Source organism: Pan paniscus, chromosome 17, assembly GCF_029289425.2.
Source record: "Pan paniscus chromosome 17, NHGRI_mPanPan1-v2.0_pri, whole genome shotgun sequence".
Lineage (NCBI taxonomy): Eukaryota > Metazoa > Chordata > Mammalia > Primates > Hominidae > Pan > Pan paniscus.
The window spans coordinates 69863559-69883849 of NC_073266.2; the positions used below are offsets into that span (position 1 = coordinate 69863559).

The 20291-nt window shown below is 41.0% G+C and overlaps 1 protein-coding gene across 3 annotated transcripts in view; it reads left to right on the forward strand.

Annotated features, from left to right (window-relative positions):
• Positions 1–1071: 1071 nt before the first annotated feature.
• The window catches only part of DCC (DCC netrin 1 receptor), a 1195251-nt gene continuing 1176031 nt past the window's right edge, over positions 1072–20291 (forward strand). Inside the window, exon 1 of one of the 3 annotated variants that reach the window (XM_034943737.3) lies at positions 1072–1774. In XM_034943737.3, the coding sequence (XP_034799628.2) occupies positions 1684–1774 (91 nt within the window). In that variant the 5' untranslated portion in view covers positions 1072–1683. The remainder of the gene's footprint in view (positions 1775–20291) is intronic. The other 2 variants (XM_003827228.5, XM_034943736.3) reach the window with 2 other exon arrangements.

Sequence of the window (20291 nt, forward strand, 5' to 3'; positions counted from 1 at the left end):
TTATTCTGCAGAAACGTATTGGCATGTGCAGAATTCCAAGTTCTATGCTAGCATCTGTGAGGAGTGCAAAGATGGATGGCATACAACCTCTCTCTTCTCAAAGGAGCTTGAGTTCCCGCAGCAGAGACAAGTTATGCAAAGGAACTCAGCTTAAAACAGTTTCCTGAAAGGGCTTTGCTGTTCACCCTTCCTAAGTTTCCTGCTGTGTGTGTGCTTGTGTGTGTGTGCACACACACGCGTGTGTATGGTTGCTTCACTTTATCTGCCAGGGACTGGAGAAATGTCTCTCTTGTTTTCCCAGAGCACCCCCTCCGTTACGTGAACCATCATATTTATCACGATACTTTATAATTATCCATTTAGCTTCTCTCCTGACGGATCACAAACCCCTTGAGGATAGAGACTGAGTCTCACTGGATGTCCCAACTATTTCCTGGGAGCCAACAGAACACCTGGAACATGATAAGTGCTTTTAAATGTGTTAAAGAAAACAATTGCGAGAGAAGAGAGAACACAGACGACATGAGACGTCCTACAAAAGGAGGCCCCTTAGCTACTATGTCAGGAAATAACTCTGGCCTTTGTCCTGTCCGCTGTGTTTCAGGATCTCGATTTCCCTCCCGTCCTAGAAGGGAGTTGGATCAGGTGATTCTTTCCAAATGAAAAATTGTATTTTAAATAATGCCAAGGGCAGAGAAGGAAGTAAACATCCTGGCCACCTCCTCCGCCTTAAACGCCCGCCTAGGTTTTACAGTCAAATACCAATAATTTCCTGAAGGCTGAGTGTCAAACACGGTCGCTGCAAAATCTCCAGACGCTCAGGATGTTCACAGGCTCCATTGACAAAAGTGACTTCCCACGCTTTGCCCACAGAGGGCATCCCTGCGCATTGATACGCAGACCAGGCAAATGCAGCTGCTGGAAGCCTCCTCGGTCCGCTCTTTTTTCCCTAAGCCATAGTCTCTCTGCCCCCACCCCCTTCCCGTGGAATCTTTGCCTGATCCAGTTCGTTTCCCTCCGGTCTCCACATTTTCCCTTCCAGCCCTCCACTTCTCCGGATCAATGTGTAGTACGGTTCCAACTCCCAGCTCGCACACCGCTGGCGGACACCCCAGTAACAAGTGAGAGCGCTCCACCCCGCAGTCCCCCCCCGCCTCTCCTCCCTGGGTCCCCTCGGCTCTCGGAAGAAAAACCAACAGCATCTCCAGCTCTCGCGCGGAATTGTCTCTTCAACTTTACCCAACCGACGACAGGGAACCAGCCTCAACCTTTTAATGCACAGCCCGGCCACAGGATTGCCTTCCATCTCCTCTTGGTCCCTCCTGGATGTGGTTTATTGATGACTTGCGAGCCCCTCAGAGAGCTGTCTTCCCTCCTCTGGCTCCCTCCGTTTCCTTGAGTTAGTTTTCTAAGGTTTTACCGGGGCTCGGGATCTCTTGGACCGAATGGAACTTTTTGCTGCCTGCTTTTGCTGCTGATTCTGTCAGTGGACAAGGAAAAAGGCTTCGAAGGCAGCAGAGGCGCAGGGGAGGTGGAGAAAGAGGTGGAGGAAGAGGACGAGGAGGAAGAGGAAGCCGAAGGGGCTCGGCGCGTGTGTGTGCATGTGTGCATGCGTGTGTGAGTGCATGTGTGTGAGTGCTGCCGCTGCCCGCGACCCCTGGCCCCGAAGGTGTTGGCTGAAATATGGAGAATAGTCTTGGATGTGTTTGGGTACCCAAGCTGGCTTTTGTACTCTTCGGAGCTTCCTTGCTCAGCGCGCATCTTCAAGTAACCGGTAAGTGGCTCTTTCCTTTCTTCTCGTCGCACCCCCTTCCGTACCCCACTTCCCTTCTCATTTCATTTGGCGAGTAGTAGAATTGGGGTGGGGGATAGCAAGAGATTTGGCGCTTGCGCTGCCCCCCATTTGCGCACCGATGATAAAAGATAGAAGAGTTTTTTTCTTCCCTGGGGGCGGATGATGGTGGGGGGTGGTACAAGGGGCGCCCCTTCGCTGTTTTAAAATCTGATGCTTCACGCATTTTTGCTTCTGCAAATACTTGGGTTGGTTTGGAGAGCCGGCGGGCTGGGGCAGGTGCTGGGGATATCGTTGAAAGGAACTGGGCTGGGTCCTTAAAGCCTCAGAAACCTACCAAGTGGGGAGGATTGGGGCAACAGGGGCAGGCGAGGAGGACATCCAGGGGCTTTGAGGAAGTCTGCGCAGAATGTAGATGGTGGGGCTGAGTCGTTGGTGTGTGAATACATCTCCTTTTGGTTTGGATTTTTGGACTTGGTGATTGAGAATAGGGAAAGGGACAGCTAATATGTTTTGGTACTTTCAAGGAGGGGATCCTGGTACTGAAGGAGGCACAGAGTTGCCAAGGAGGAGGGGAGGTGTGTTTAATATTGTTTTATTTTTTAACGGTGAATGTAGTCCGCAAGCTGAGTCTCCATATAGCTCCAGGACACCTCCAAACTCCAAGTGATTGATATTCCAGAGAACCGGCGCCCTGACCCTGGCACTTGCCAAGCTCGGTTTCTAATTAAAAATGGCAAAACTGTTTGGGGATTGGATCTGGCTAGTGCAGGAGAAAGAGGGACCTGGAGGCTGGCTGATCAGGACTGCTGTAATCTCCGAATACGGAGCTGGCGGCTTCGACGGCCAAAAGAATAGAAAAGAGCAAAATGACTCATGATAAGGTCCACTTGTTTTGCGGGACCTCACCGCAAGTGTAGATGGGCACTGGGGTACAGTGAGCGGTCCTGGCAAAGAAGGAGAGGAGAGCGGCTGGATGAGCATTCAGAGCCCTTCGGAAACGACCTTTTTCCAAATCCAAAGGAAAAACAGGCTCAGGCAGAGACCGGGCGTTGAGTAGGAGCTCCCCAGTTCGTGCCTGGGAAATTAACAGGGAATGGCACGTCAATCGCGGCCAAGCCCCCAGCCTCCCCGGAGCCCGCAGCTCCGGCTTTCTCTTCTCTGCTAAGTGCTGCATGGCCAAGGGTTGCGAACGCGAGCAGAAAATGCGCCTCTCACGGTCGCGAGGGATTCAGACAGTCAAGCGCCAAGGCAGCCCGAGGCTCCCCAAAGCCTCGCTCGGCCGCACGCGGGCAGGAATCTGCGCTTGCACTCGGGCTCAGCTCCTCATCTTCCTTTGGCCAGAGACAGAGAGAGCAGGCAGGAGGGGTGTGTGTGTGTGCGTGTGTGTGTGTGTGTGTGTGCACGCGCGCTGTCCTGTGATGAGCGCGTACCCGCATCCCCGCGCTTTGCCGCTGGTGCTCCCTCCCTCCGTCCGTCCCTCCCGGGCCGGTCCCCTCCTCCCCTGGCTCTTCTCTCCCGGAGCTTTGTCCTCAACAATTACTCTCGCGAAAGGTGGGTGGGGGTGGGGGGGGGGGTGGGCATCTCCGCAGTAATGAATAGGTGTCTGTTTTAAATTCCCTCCTCGAGACCCTCAAATGCTAGAGGCTGCGGGGAGGATGACCCTCCTTCTGCCCAGAAGATTGACTTGGGCTTTCTATGGCAGTTTGGGAGACCTGTGCGGACGGGAAAGGGGAAGTTCAGGGGGCATCCCTCACTGGGTAGAAAGTCTGCCTAACAGCAGCACTGCTGACCTGAAATGTGCTAGCTGAATGCACTGCATGAAGCAAGGTGTACAAAAATGAACAATGATGTCTTGTCAATTACACGACAGTATTTTAAAGCTATTACTCAAGTGACTTTTGTCTGGCATAGGGTGGGGGTAGTTTAATAGAGATAAATTTATGTGCGTTTTATTAATGTCTAAATTAATTAAATATTCTCTTTGCATTTATTTACATTTCTTGTCCAGAGAGTCAGGGCCATGTATTACTGCTTCATTTTAATTTTCTCCTCAACAGACAGATCTATGCTTGAAAAAGCAGATGTAAGGAAGGGATACATACACACACATACACATGGGTTATGTTGGTGGATAGGCTAACGGATCTAAATCTTTAAACTTTTCTGCACTTCTAAATCTATATCTGTTATTTGCAAGTGAGTCGTGATGCAGTTTGCGCAGTTCGCAGGAAAGTGGATGGTGCATTTTTAAGATATTGCCAATTCACATCACTCTGGCCTTTGCTCATTAATCTGAGTATCACTTCTTCCTCTTAGTAATAATTTCTCCTGTTTAGGAACATGGCAGGAAACTTACAACGAGAAAGCATAGTTCACTCTATAAAAGGACCAGTAGGAGGTGCCCTTAATAAGGCCAAGTGTCTAGTTTACTGGCAGAGAAATTCCCATTCAGCCGGGTGTTTTAAAGACTTTGTTGATTGGTAACAAAGGATTATGGAGACTAGCACAATAGCACTGGGCCCTTTCCCACTTTCTAGGTGAAGTCTGAAGCTGCTGTAGATTTGTATGAAACTGTGATAATTTAACAAAGGACAGCCCTGAAAAGTGTCAGTAGAGAGTGAGGACTTGATGTTGGGGGAGGAGGATGGTGACTTTTTAGTTGGCTTCTGTAAGATGTCATCTTCTTATATATTTGACATGAGCCACAGGCACCCGAACCTTATAGAGTCTCAGGGGATCTCAGATAAGATAACAATTTTGGATGTTGGATGTTAATGAGTGAAAAATGAGGCATACATATTAATTAATTCTTCATACACGTTTGGGTTCCATTGCATTGAAAAAAATCTGTGAGTGTTTAATGTAGTCTGGATATGCTGAAATGAGGCTGGTCGCCCTCCCTAGGCGACCTCTTCTCATTCCCCCAACCAAAGCAGATCAGATGCCCCCATGTGGGTTTGCTTTTGAGTGGCGGGAGTATGGCAGAGCCTGAGGGCTCGGGGTAGGCTGGCAGTCCACTCCTCTGTGAGTGCCGCAGTATAAATCACCAGTGACCTGTCAGTGTCCATTTCCCACACAGCAGCGGCTGCCCTCTGAGTTATAAAGCATGTGAAATGGCCACCACATGTGTTATATGTGAATATATTAGGCTTAGTGCCTTTGCTTTAATGCTCTTAAAAGCCAGCCTGGCTTGAGATGCTGACAGGCATTTTTTTCTGGGGAGAGATTTATAACTTCTCAGTGTGTATGACTTAAATTTATTCTCTGGCAAGTTAACCTGTTAGCAAACTTCCTTATTGTTTTCATTGAAGAGGAAGAGCCTTAATCCTACCTAAATTCCTGAATGAAGCTCTGCTGAAAGTTTCTGCTAGAGTACAGGATATTTGCAGGCTGTAGTATGGTTTCCTAAACCAATGGGAAGCTTGACAAGATATATGGGGAGGTGATTTTTTGATGGGGAGGCGGGGATATTTTTACTTGTTTTTAGAGAGGGAAGTTGTGATACTGCATCTTCTAAAGGAATTCTAGCAACTCAGTTATCTCAAAAGCATCTTTAATGAGAGGAAATGTTTCTCGCTTCCAGTTTCATACATCTAACAGTCTGGGATTCTTCAAATGCATATAATATGCTCCTGGAATGTTTGCAGCTGCACGCAGTAGGATCATCTAGTAGGATCACTGTCGTTTGGAAATGAGCCCTGATTTAAATTTTGACTTCCAGACAAAACACTTATCTTTACCTGGTGCCGCATGTTTAAAAGCGGTGCTGAAGTTTCTGAACAGAATATTTCTTTCCATGGGAGACTGTGCCCTAAGATTACATTTTAAAGTAAGTGTTCTTACCATTTCTTTGGAGAATTTGCCATCCCAGACTTTGCATATGAAACTTCTTCTTCATGATTCTACCAGTAAAGATAACTATTTAAAGAGAATGCAGTTGTTTCCGGGTATTTCTTTAAAATTAAAATTCGATGTCCACATCCACACACAAACAAGGAGGATTTCCACCCCCTCATAACTTCTCCTTCAAATAGCTGACTTTGGTGTGAATTATGATAGCTCTAATTACATAAGGGCAATTGCAATTTCACTAGAAAATGAGTTCTTGCCTGATTACAGATCTTCCTACTTTCCATAGGAAGTTTCTGGCCCACGCTACTATCAGAAACTTGCACCAAATTGGGAACACATTGCTCTGTTTTGGTATTTGCTACCCAGCTATACATTTTTGAAGGATTAATCTACCTCAGATGATAATCTCTTAGATGAACTATATACATAAATTTCAAGAAATCTTAGCTTTGCCTGAGGCCAAAAAATAATGTCACAAACCTGCTGAAATTACTTGATTGATTGATTAACTAAGGATAAAAAGTCACTTGGTTCTGAAAAAGTACTGTACTCCCTAAAGAGTACTAAAGAGGAATAGTAAATACTATGCACATTTACAATTCATAAAATGTAAACGTCAAGTCTTCTTCCCCCTCTTTTTCCATTCCTTCCTTATAATGCTCTGGAGGAAAATTTAAGAGTTTCATGAGTTGTCACAACAGTTATATCTTCAGGAATCATAGCTTGGAATCTCACTAACTCATGATTGATAGACACTCAATTAAATAGCAACCCAATGTCCGGTGAATTTTTCGGCAGCCTGCTGTGGGCTGCTTGCTTCTTTTCAGCTCGTTTCTAAGGAATCAAAGCTCTCATCTCTAAGAGGTGTGGCATCAATACTGCCTCCCTTGACGCAGCCCAAGAAAGCCTTTCTCACTCTGAAACCAAGGCTGTGACCCACAGGCCCTGTGTTTAATATGCTGTGTTCCACTTTGCAAGGTCAGGGGGATTTGCCTTAAAAATAAATTTTTAAACGTTCATGCATGCTGCTTTTGGTGGAGAGTTAAACTGTACTCTAAAAGCAGCTAAATAGTGTTGTTATCTTAAGACATTCTAACTTGTGGCCTCTCAGCCAATATTATTGAAGTTCTAGAGCTCACAATCTTTAAGAGAGACAGGAGTGAGCTCTATAAGATAATAGGTTATGCCAACCTAGTTAAGCTACTTTTTTTTTCCCCAAAATGGTGTTACCAGGTTGGAATAATATAACTTTAACCTTTTTCAAAGTTACTGCTTTTCAGAGGAAAAAACATTTCTTAATAGTATCATAATATCAGTAGCATGGGACTGACCCAATGTATTTAAGATATTGTTCTTCAAAACAAGATATCAAGGAAAGCCAGTGTTAAACTTGTCAAGAAGAAAAGATGAACAATCCAGATGATTTTCCCTGCAGGCCAATAAAAAATGTGCAAGATAGAATTACATGTTGCATATGCCAAATAGGTAATAGCAAAAAATAAAATGTAAAGTATTATGCACCTTTATCATTGCAGGACTCAGGTAAATGAAACACAATTTAGTAACACACTTTTTCTTTCTCTCACTCTAGAATGTTAATTCCTTATCTTATATTTCTCTGGTTTAACTCCAAACTAAGATGGAGAAATACAGGTTGGCTGACTGATGATCAAAATTATTATAGTCCTCCAAAGTTATTTGACAAATTTTAGCCTGAGGTTTAACAACTAAATCCCTTTAATTCAACTATTAAGTGAAAGTGTTTTCTTTGGTAGTTTAGAAATACCTGAGCTTTGTCCCAATGGTGTGGTTTAGAAATACATAATAATGCATAAGATTGAATATGCCTTCTTTTTCAATATTGATGGGAATTTGCCAATGGTAATACCAGTGCATATTGCTCTTTTATTAATAGTTCCAAACAACCATATTATTCACAGCTTTCATTTCTTGGGGGGAAAAGTTCAAGTAGGAAACACACAAATCATTCTATATTTATTGATCATATTTTTAAGGCTATTCTTATGGCATGACTTCTGTAGGAATGTTTCTCTTTTCTAGTAAATTCCACGAGCCCAGTGTCTATGATCTACTTCTACTTCGTGATATACTTTAGCTTAATTTCACTAATCCAAATTTTTTGACTTTTAGCTTGCTCAGTCATTTCACCATGGCCCTCCAGGGAGGAAGACCCTTTAAAACCATTTGTGGTTATGATGATGAAACTTAACAGGATTATTTATTGCAATTTGGAGATTTCTTCCTGGTTTATTCTTTAAATATTGGTTCTTGCCTGAAGGCTACTCCTAAGAGTATCTAGGACAAACATGTTCCACTGAATTAACTGAATCTTTAGGATGTTATCTGATGAAAATACCAACTGGTTAGTGAATTGTGTTCTGATAAGAGGACTTGTCAATACAACATTATTCTGGGCCATCTACAATGTTCTTAAATCTGTGTTTACATTTTGACAAGAGAAAAAAGAAATTAAGCAGTTAATATAAATGTTTTTGACTCAAATCACATTTTTAGATTTTACTTATTTTTCTATAGTCTTTTAGAAATATTTCTCCACTCACTTAGCTGCCTCTTTAAAAGTATGTAGAACATAATTTAACCTGTTCTTAATAGATACAATACATCACTATGACTTCTTTATAGTATTATATGATTTTATAGGGATAATTTTTGAAGGCATTGCATCATACAGAACTGTTTATTTTTCCCATCAATTGACCATGGACTGTTACTATTGTTGAGTTTTATCTCTGGCTATAAAATATATTTTGTCTACATCTTGTGTTCAGCTGAAACTTCTCCCTGTATAAAACTTCCTCAAAGCAGTTCTCTCTCTTAGTTTTGATGTTAAGACATAGGGGACTAAGTTTTGTTGGGGTTGTGTTTAAAGTAGGAGAGGAGATTAGAAAACAGCAACCTGAATCCCTTATTAAAAGGAATATCTAATTAGTTTTAACTAATGATTCTGTAGCATCTGATATTAATTTGGATGTCACTTGTACTTTGTACAACGTATTTTTCCTTATTAAATGAGAATGTGGACTAGATCAACTCTAGTTATTAGTTTCAACACTATATAATTTATTTAAATTATGAACTGTACTATACATATAGTGTTTGGTATAATTAATAATACAATTCATGATCATGATAACAATAATAATAATGTAACAATAACAAATACCCATGTACCCACTAGCAGTTTTCTGATTTTTGTATTAACCCCTTGCCTTTTGTACAGTTTTTCCACATATGTATACATCTTTAACATGTTACTTTACTTGGCTGTTCTTAACAGTAATAAAATAAATATAATGTGTATATTCTCTGACTTGCAATTTTGCTGAACGTTAAGTATCTGAGTTTCATCTATGTGGATTCATATTGCTGTATTTCAGTCACTTTCTCTGGTGTATAATACTTCATGATATTAATTAACCATAGTTTATCTAATCTACTGTTGATGGATTTTGAAATTCAGTGTTTTGCTATTGCTAGTAAAGTTGGCCTAAACATTCTGGTGCATGTCCACCAGCACAAATTTGCCACCATGTTTAGGGTGCATACCTAGGAGTGGAATTGCTGAGTCATAGAAGGGTATCTTTTCTTCCCGGAGGCAAAGACATGTTGCAGTTACTGAAACCCCCACCAGGGGCAGATGAAAGGCCTCTTTGCTTCATGCCTCTGCCAACACTTGGTATTTTCATATGCTTAATTTGCCCTCATCTGGTAACTTCTCATTGTGGGTTTAATTCGCATTTTCCTGATTGCTTATAAGTCTGAACATTTTTTCCATTAATTTGTTAGCTATTTGTGATGTCAGCAAGACAATTCTATGATTCTGTTTCTTCAACTGAGCAACCATTTGCTTTTAGACCTTAATATTATTGGTAGTTATTCTGTTTCTTCTACTAAGCAACCCTTTGCTTTTAGGCATAGATGTTATCAGTAGTCTAATGTTCAGGAAGTTGTCACCTAATACTATACCATGTTGACTCTGGCCTAGGCTTTATTTAAGCACCTTCCCAAAATGTACACTGATTTTGAGTTGGAAAAGACATTCTTAGTCACTGTAACATTGTTGATTACCCAGAGCCAGTCCTGCCATGTTAGTATCCTGCCTTATCCTGTTTATTGTGTCTTTATAGAGAATCATTTACAGGGAAGCAGGATGCTGGGATGCCAGGCTTAATTTGAGGCTCCTTATGAATCCGCTGAATATAATGGAACTAAAGGATAACAGAATCACAGAGTAGTAATGGTAGACACCAAATCTGAGTTAAAAATCTTAATATGATCATTTGAATTTGGGTATATTTCCAACATGGTAAAATACATGGGCCCAATATCATTGTTACATTTATGGCATATATGACTGTGGGTTTCAAACAAACATATGTGCTTTGTGCACCACCCCCCCCAATTTTTGTTTGGGTTTATAATTGTTTCACCTGCTCCCATGGGACAGGCTAATGAAGACCCCTGAATGAAATAAAGCCTCAGATGTACTTGCAGAGGCCTCTGTAGTGTGTTGCCTTCTGTGCAGACTCATTAGAGATGTAAGCCAAGGCTGAGACATCTAAGCAAACCCTCTGCACCCAGAGTCCTCAATCCATTGTTCCTGCATCTTTTTTCAGTCTCATGGGATCCCAGAAGAATATAAATTAGAGAGAAGAATCTGCAAAGCTTTTCCTTTCATGTTTAATGTCTGGGCAGAGCTGTTCCCTGCAGGACAATTTCTGGTTATTTTCTCTCTCTGGTTTGAGGCATCTCCAGGGATGGTTTGGTGACTGTTTCCCTTGGGGAAGTTTTCAGCAGCATATCAGTTTTGCTGTTAAAAATTTATTTTACAATTCATCTGAGATAGTCCTGTTCTAAATGTTCTTCCCATTACCCTTGTCATCTGGCTCTTGATTCCTGCATACCCTTTTCAGTGACACTGCCTCTTCTGGGCTGAAATGTGTTCAATAATTCGAGGTATAAATCACTCTTGCCTCCCCATTTGGTCTTTACTTAACCAGATTATAAATATTTAATTCATTTGATTTTTCCCCATACCACTCCAGAAGCTTAATCATGTTTAGTCTTCTTACTTTAACTCCCTCTAGTTTGTTTATATCTTTCTTGTAATCAAGGGGCCTAACTCTGATGTGCTCTTCTAAGTAAGCTCTCCAGAGTCATATATTATAAAATACAAATTCAGCATCATCTTTAGCTTATTGTACAGCCATAGACACACATATGGTCTCTCAAAACTTGTGTTATCAGTTTTCAGGAAGGACTATCAATGCCTAATAAAATCATTGAGATATTATAAGGACCATATAAGACCAAGTATTTCATTGAAGATAATACAATAGTTACTGAGCCTTTACCAAGGATTACAAATAGATGAATAAAAGATTTAGATGAGTTTCTGCCCTGCAGGGGCTTTTCCTCCAGTGAAGGTGACAGGCACACACAGAGGTCGGTAGGATACAAGGTAGAACAAAGTACTCACTGAAAAGGGACACAGACAGTTCTGCTCTTCATGTGGTTTTTGTCATTGGTTCTGTTTATGTGATGGATTACATTTATTGATTTGCGTATGTTGAACCAGCCTTTGCAGGGACATGGATGAAGCTGGAAACCATCATTCTCAGCAAACTAACACAGGAACAGAAAACCAAACACCACATGTTCTCACTCTTAAGTGGGAGGTGAACAATGAGAACATATGGACACAGGAAGGGGAACATCATCATACGCTGGGGTCTACTGGGGAGTTGGGGGCTAGGGGAGGGATAGCAATAGGAGAAATAAGACAGGCTGATGGATGCAGCAAACCACCATGGCATGTGTATACCTGTGTAACAAATCTGCACTTTCTGCACATGTATTCCAGAACTTAAATATAATTTTAAAAACTCATAATATATTACTATTTATTAGCTAATGGACTGACAGAGCCAATTCATTCATCCTTGTATCCCTAAATTGATTGGACCAAAAAGAGGCAAGGGAGTTTAAAGAGTTGTCAATCATGTTTAAACCAAAGTATTGGTGTGGTAAGAATGAGGATATTATGGTTTTGCCTACAGATCTGGTGGCCTGTTGCTGTAAAAACATCTCCAGACTTTCGTGACCCTTTCTTCCCATATTTCTTGAATGTGTTCCAGGTATTGTGTTAAGGTGGCAATTTAGCTTAGAGCCCAATGAGATAAATATGCTAATCAAATACATATATTAACAAACCCACAATTGCAAATGAGATAAGGCTTTAAAGAAAGAAAATACTGTAGGAAAGGGTCTCAGACAGCAGATCAGAGACAGCTTCCGTGAGAAAGTGTGACTGAGTTTACATCTGAAGAATGAGTTAAGAAGGGGATATTTAGGAGGGGCAGACGAGAGAATATCAGGTAAGAAAAAGTGAGCTCAAAGGCCCCATGGTGGGAGGAAAAATCGTGAATTCCAAGATCAGTGTACCCAGGACCACGAGAACTAAACATAATAATGGCTTAGCTAAGGCTGGAGAAGACTTTGGGATTCTCTCTCTCCAGTAGTAGCTACTTGTACTTGGTAGATATTGATTGAATAAATTCAAATGAGTTCTTATCAAGGATCTTTCCTAATCTCAGTACAATGATTCAAAAATTTCTGCAAACTACATAGGCCACCTTTTCCTTGATTTTTTTTATTAGATGTGAATTTATGAACCTATCTATCCTATATGTTTAGAGATACATTATGAGGTGTTACGGACATATGTATGCAACCGAGAGAGGGACTTTGAAAAGTGTACAGAGCTAGAAAAATCCAAGTAATTATCAATTAACTTGGTAATAAGTCATTTCTCCTTTGAAAGCTATCACTGAACAGAGGGAAACAAAACTTCACCTTTTCTGTAAAAATAGAATTGCCATGGACATTCCTTGTTCTGGGGCCTCCTTCAAAATGTGTGCCTGAATGTGTTTAGTAAACCTAAACCTAAATTTTTTTTGGAGTTTTTATAGATTATTTTCTCAATATGATCCTTTTCTATGCATTTTGTCCCTATTACTATTTCTTAAAAACATAAACGAATGTTCTGTTTGCTTTCAGTTACAGTTCATTTAGAAGTCATTGAGCTTGTAACCTTTCCATGTCACCGGGCCTGGAACTACTGTACCACTTGAATCAACCTACCATCTACCACTGGATGTTGCAAAGATTGTTGCTACACAGTCCTGTGGTCTTTGGTCTTGATAAGAAGGGGCATAGCCTAGGGGGAAAAAGCATCCCAGCTATTGGGTTTGATTGAGATCCTTAAACTCACTGGACCTCAACTTTCCCACCTATAAAATGGACACAAAATCAACCTCTGCTTCCCAACTCTAAATTGGGGGTAAAAATTACTCCAGTAGTTAGCTATATACAATATCTATTCCAATGCCTGACTTATAATAAGTATTTCATAAATGCTAGCTATTGTTAGTATTATGTTAGTATGGGCTACATTTATCCCGAGATAGTCTTTACAAATAGAAAATTTCACAGGCACAGGCCAGCCCTTCTAGAACCTGCCTCAATTTTATTGTTGTGATTTTAGAGACTGAAATATAAATTAAGATAGTCAGACTCCAATGGCAATTTTGAAATCAATCACATCATGGTTTAGTGGACCCTGGTCCCATGCCTTTGCTTGATTTAGAGGCTCATAGGTCCAGCTAAGTTAGATCTGACATAGTGCAATACTGATCAAACTTGGCAGCCTATGACACACTTCCTGTGGATTTTCCATCCAAAGCATCCTCCCCTATTAACTCTTCCCTGGTTGACCATGTCCATTTTCTACAGACCCGTCATCTACTCAGCAGGCGCACCTAGAAGCTAATACTTGCTTGGTTAATGTGCAGTACTGGGTATAATTGGTCCTGAGGGTCTTCTCTGTGGAGGAGTGGCTCTCATCTTGATTTTGTGTCAATGCCCAGCCCTTCTTCATACCAATTAATTTAGAATCTCAGAGATGTATTCCAGGCACAAGTATTCTAAAGTCTCTGATGGTGATTCCAACATGCAGTCATGTTAGAGAATCAGTGTCCTAGGGTCTTTCTACTCCAAGTGTGCAGTCCAGGCATCAAGGCATTTGCATCACCTGGGAGCTTATAAGAAATGCAGAAACCTCAGGCCACACCCAGACATACTCAATTAGAATCCCAAGTGACTGAGGAATACTGCTCTAGATGACTGAAAGCATCAGATAGGGAGGTGATCCTTGCCTCTATTCTTCACAATTGTAAGTAATCATGTAGTCAATGGGAAACTGCCCCTACCACACTAGTTTATCTTAGCTTGAAGCATCTGTTGCATGCTTTGGCTTCAGGAGTTGGTCTTATAGTGGCAAGCTATGCCAACATCAAAGAGTCTTCTGGTTTGTGGTTTAGCGGCTAATATATTTCATGGAGACCATGACACATTTCATTTTCCTTGAGATTACAAGCCCTTGAAAATGCTCTTTGTGTGTTCCATCTGCCTTTTCCCTTCTTTTCTCATCAATACTCAATATAAGAACGCATATTTTACAATGGTCTGCTGGTTTTCATTCTATAGTTTCCCCTCCTTCAACTCTCTTTCCTCCTTAAAAATGCTCAGACCCAGGGAAAAAGAAAGACACATAAAAGGGACACTGAGGCCCTGGGCCCTCCTCCTCCCTCCCTCCTCTGTGTCCCAAGTCTGATGCTGAGAGCACACACATGCTCAAAGTGAGACCCTGACGGGGGCTACCCCATACTGAACCTCGTCTTTTGACTGGGGATGGTCTTCAGGGCATGAAACAGACCAAGTGCTCATTTGCCTGAGCCTCTGTGGCAGGGCAGAAGGGGTGTAACAGAGGTTTTTGAAGAAGAGTAAAGCTTTACAGGCAGAAAGCTCAGTGCAGAGTTTTGAAGCTTTTGCTCTGCACTGCCTGGCAGAGAGAGCAGCTTTAACTGGCGTGCTCCAAATCAGAGTCTACAAGAAGAGAACATGGGGGCTCAGCTGCGCAGATTGGATCAATCTGAATGAAAATCACTAGTGTTCCTCCTGGGGAGAGAAGTTTCTGCTTAGCTCATGAACTGTAGGCCCTTCTCTGGTCCTGGTAGTAAATGAGTAGGGCTTTTGTGAAAGGTTATGTAAGGCTGCTGTTTTCTCTCCCTGCCTAGAGTAAAATTCTATTTATAGAGGGGTGAACTGCCTCTCAGCGAAACATGCATTTTATAAACTATAGCTTAGGAAAGATAATTTAATAAATCTTTAAGAAAGGATTAAGGGAAGAGAGAGAACAAAATCCTAGGCAGAGAGAGTGGGATATACAGCAAGAAATAGGAGAAAGAGAAAGCATCATTGCTCTGGACTTAGTTACTGGAGTAGTAATAGAGTGACCGATCATTCTTGTGTGCCTGGGATTGAGGAGTTTTACAGGAAGAAGGACTTTCAGTGCTAACAATAGGACAGCCCCAGGTAAACTGGAATAGTTTGTCACCCCTAATTTGGTACCTATGATGGGGAGGGGAGTAGAAAGAACCCTGAAAGATTTTCAGCAGGGAAATGGCATTTTAGATAACACACTGTTAGTCCTATGAGGAAACAATTAGAGAATGATAGCAAGGCCTATTATGAGGGGATGTTCTAATAGTCCAGAAAAGATGAATATCTGATTGGAGGTTTAGAAGCAACTTAGATGGAGGCCTTACCCTCTAATCTTGTGGCAAAGTCTAACTTGACATCCAAAACTGAAGGTTTTTTTAACCAACTCCTTGGCCAAAACACTGTCAGAAAGCGCATTTTTGAATCAGGTTATCTTTTGGACATGATAGGATAATGTATGTATTGGAGAAGTCATGTCTAGCACTTCTGTGTTCCACTGTGTCTAGTACAGTGCTGAATGCATATTAATTATTCAATAAATACTCATTACCAAATTGGTTTTTATATAATGATTATTCTCAAATTTGCATGAAATCTGAAGTTTCTTTCTGCATGAGCTTCACAAAGTTCAGTTCAGGATATTGTAAATTTCAGGATTACTCAGCTATTACTTGCCTCTTCTTTAGAGGTTTATTCTGTTTTCTTTTTCTCTCTCCCCTTCTTTTGCCTGATTTTTCCTTTACATGCCATTATTAATAATGTTATTGGCAGCATTTCAGAGTGCTTGTGAGAAATTCAAAATTGAGGAAATTCTGCAAATAGCAAAATGTAAATGTATAAAGTCTATAGAATTTGCTATCTCTTTAAGCCCCGTTACGAATGCATATAGGGCATTTGTCAACTCGCATATATGAAAATGGAACAAGATAAAGTAGGTGAATAATTATTTCCTACATAATAATCCCAGGGATAGACTCTGTGTTTGCCTTCAGAGCACCATTCCTGAAGACTTGAGTGAGTTAAAGCATTAAAATATTATTTTTGTAGAAGTCAGTGGAAGTCAAGACAAGATGATGGAGATTAAAAAAAAAAGCACATAGAATGAAAAGCACAAAACTTCTTGTGTTTCAAAGCACTGATCAGGCAGAAAAGGACCTCAGCAGGTGTTTGAGAAGACCCTTTTCTACTGGTAAGGACTCAGGGGCCCAGAGAAGCTAGGTGAACCTCTAAATCACAAATCTACGAATGAGTTCCATGAAACATATTATGTACACGTGGGTGCAAATCTTGGCTCTACCAAGATGTAGCTGTGTGACCCTCACTATGATTCAGGGTCCTCATTTGTAAAATTTGGAAAGCCATTGCTGAATGGATGACATTTTTGAAAAACATTACACTCAAGGATTATCACAGTCTTTGGCACATATTGAGCACTAAACTGTTTCTATTTTTATTTGTTCATTCGACAGATGTTTTTAAAGGTAATGTTTCATGTATCATATTTGTTAGCGCCTGTGGTGTATTTAAACAGCATATAAACACACTGCCTCTGTTGTTTTAGTTAACAAAATGGTTGGAGGAATAAGACCTAAGCAGTGCAAGTATGTAAGAAAAAAAAAGGTGACCAGAGTCACAAGGCAATATATTATTGTATTATTAAGAACCAAATGGGTGAGAGGTGCAGTTAGAGGAGAGAAACAGAACATGATCAGAAATTCTTCCAGAATGCAGAGGGATTGAGTCTGGTAGGTAGGGTAATTGGGGGACCTTACCCACATAGGACCTGACCCTATGTGGACACTGTTCTTTACATGTTCAGGCTCTGGAAGACAAAAAAGAAAAAAAATGATGGTGATACTTCACTGCAGAAAGCTTCTTAGTCCAGGCACCAGATCTCATCACTAGCAATGACTTCCCTGGTCACTAGCCTTTTCCCAAGCGAATTTATGATAAGGCTAGGAGAAAAAGGAAGAGAGATGTGGCAAGGTCATCTGAGAAGTAACTTTGGTGGCATACATAATGTAATTTTAAAATAAAGAGGCTTTACCAGTAGGGCTTTTTATAATAGTTTTAAGGAGGTCTCAGAAGCTGAGGGAAGGACAGATGCCATCACCCACTGCATTTTGAACTTGGAAACCTAGTAGCTGAGAAAGCATATTTAGGCTCCTGCACTACTGGAATAAGTCTGTGCTGGAAATTAATGTTTTCATCTTTTATTTTCAGCCTTGCTTCAAAATGTATAGAAAACTTTGGTTCAGGATGCCAAAACCCTTTATTACTAATGCATAAAGGGTGTTAGCTAGTTCATCAAAGATCTTCTGTACATTTTGCGGCCAAAGGGCAGGTAGCCCAGCTCAAAATTTGCAACTTAAATAGCTTTTCCTTTGTTCTTTGTTCCAGAGTACACAGTCATATGAGGTTATGATAATTAATAATTGATAAATTATTATTAGGATGATATTGTTCCATGCTTATCTGAGACTTTCTGTCTTCCAATGGCTTTTGAATCTTTTATCTATATTCATCTCTCAATACCTCTATCAAGTGGGCAAAATGGCTAAGTTATCTCACATGTGTTATTAGTGAGGTTATGAGACTGGGGGCCAGCTATTTATTTAAGATCACACAGAAGTTACCTGTTCTGGCTGGAAAACCTAAATCATTTTTTTTTTTTTTGAGTCAGAGTCTCACTCTGTCACCTAGGCTGGAGTGCAGTGATGTGATTTTAGCTCACTGCAACCTCCACCTCCTGGGTTCAAGCAATTCTCCTGCCTCAGCCTCCCGAGTAGCTGGGATTACAGGTGCCTACCACCACACCTGGCTAATTTTTTTGTATTTTTAGTAGAGACAGGGTTTCACCATGTTGGCCAGGCTGGTCTTGAACTCCTGATGTCAGGTGAAATGTCCACCTTGGCCTCCCAAAGTGCTGGGATTATAGGCATAAGCCGCTGCTTCCAAATCTGGCTTAACCCTTGTACTCACCAGTACATATTGGACACTTTCCAAAAGCAGGATATTCTACTCTTTTATTCCCCAAAAATTCATGTACTAAAAAAATGCCACCTAGCACTCAGATCTTGATTTCTAATACCATTCTCCAATAAAAGAAACCAGAGCTCCTCAGGGAAACAGTTGATTCTGGAACTTATGCAGAAAACATACAAGATAAGGCTGGAGCATCTTGGAGTGCCAGAAAGGAAGAAATTCTTAAAAAAAAGTGAAAAACCCACAAAGATAGAGTATGTCAAAGGGACACAGAACCTAACTGAAAGCGCTCTCAATGGTCAAAGCTGCAACAATTTGAGCAAGAAAATCAACCAAGTAGTTCCCTATTATAACCCAAACTATAAAATAAATGTCCATGAGTACATACTGACATAAATAAATAATTGAATAAATAAAGAGAAGAGACTTAGATAAATCCCCTATGCAGAAGAATTCAAAATATTACATATACTCTACTCTCGAAGAGTAGATAGAGTACAACCCATATCCTTTTGAGTGTGGGCTGTGCTTAGCGACTTCCTTCCGAAGACTACGGTATACAAGGGGGAGGGGAGGAAGTTAACTACAGTAGAAAAATTGGCCGGATCATGAGGTCAGGAGATCAAGACCATCCTGGCTAACACGGTGAAACCCCGTCTCTACTAAAAATACAAAAAAAATTAGCTGGGCGTGGTGGCGGGTGCCTGTAGTCCCAGCTACTCGGGAGGCTGAGGCAGGAGAATGGTGTGAACCCACGAGGCGGAGCTTGCAGTGAGCTGAGATCGCGCCACTGCACTCCAGCCTGGGCGACAGAGCGAGACTCTGTGTCAAAAAAAAAAAAAAAAAAAAAATCTGACAAACACTACCTCAGCCAGGTGATCAAAGTCATCATCAGCACTGATAAGTCATGTTGATAGCATGTACCCCCTGATATGATGTGATAAGGATGGCATTTCACCTCTGTGATCTTCCTTTTCCAAATCCATAACCCCAGTCTTACAATGAGAAAAAGAGTAGACAAACCCCATTTGAGATTCTACAAACACCTGACCATATTCCTTAAAATGATCTAAGTCTTCAAAAATAAAGAAAGTGTGTGAAACTGTCAGAAGGAAGAGGATACTAAAGAGACTTAGGACAAAATGTGATGTGTTGTCCTGGGTGGGATCCAGGAGCAGAAAAAGGACTTAAGGAAAAAATCAAATACATTCTAGAGTATGTACGTTAGTTAATAATAACGTATCAATATTGGTTCACTGATTTTTATAAATGTGCCATGTTAGTATAAATTGTTAATAATGAGGAAACTTGGTGTGGGGTAAATCAGAGCTTTGTATACTCTTCACGACGTATCTGTCAATCTAAAACAGCTCTAAAATAAAAAGATTACTGTAAAAAATACTCTCTTGTTTGATAAGAGTGGGACACCAAGCAAGGCCCTGATTCCACTAAACTTGTTGTTTTCCTCTTTAAGGATCAGAATGGCACTCTTGTATGGTTATTCTGAGAATTACAGACCATATTTCAGTAACCCTTAGTATCCCTGCATGTTTCTCAAAGTGTGATCACATCAACACCACTTGTGGGTGTTTTAAAATGCAAATATGCTGGCTTTGCCTCACACCTCCAGAATCAGAGTCCCTGGGTGGACATTGAGGAGATAGGAAACAGCACTTTTAACAAGCTCTCTAGGTGATTCTTATACACACTTCACTTGAAAACCACTTGGCTGTGCATTGTCCCTAAAAATTAATAATGGTGGCTCTCTGCTTATTGAGATGGTCTTTGAGCTCAGGGGATGATCTGGAGTCAGGTGAACTTGGGTTTAGATCCCAGGCCTACAACTTTCTAATTGAGAGAACAAGGACAAGATATTCCGCCTTTTTTGTGCCTTTGTTTCTTCATCTGTAAAGTAGGAAAACAACGCTTAATTCAGAGAGTACTTATAAAATCATTTCAGAAAAGCCATGTAAATTATTTACCATATTACCATATTTCCACATTACCGCTGCTCAACAGGCAGTGAGCACTAGCACAACTCTACTGGTGTTCTATTAGCTTGGTTATATAAATCAGTATGAACATAACCAAAATTACTCCTCATTGTTACTATACTCTCCACCCTCTAAAACTTGTCTTTGGCATCCTGCAATGCTTTCCTTACATGTTTCTAGGAGTCCTAAGAGCTATGTCATAAACCAGTTATCTTCTGCTAGGCATCTTCACATGTCTGGAAGTCTGGTATGCTTGCTGGCTTTCACGTCCCCAGGCAGCC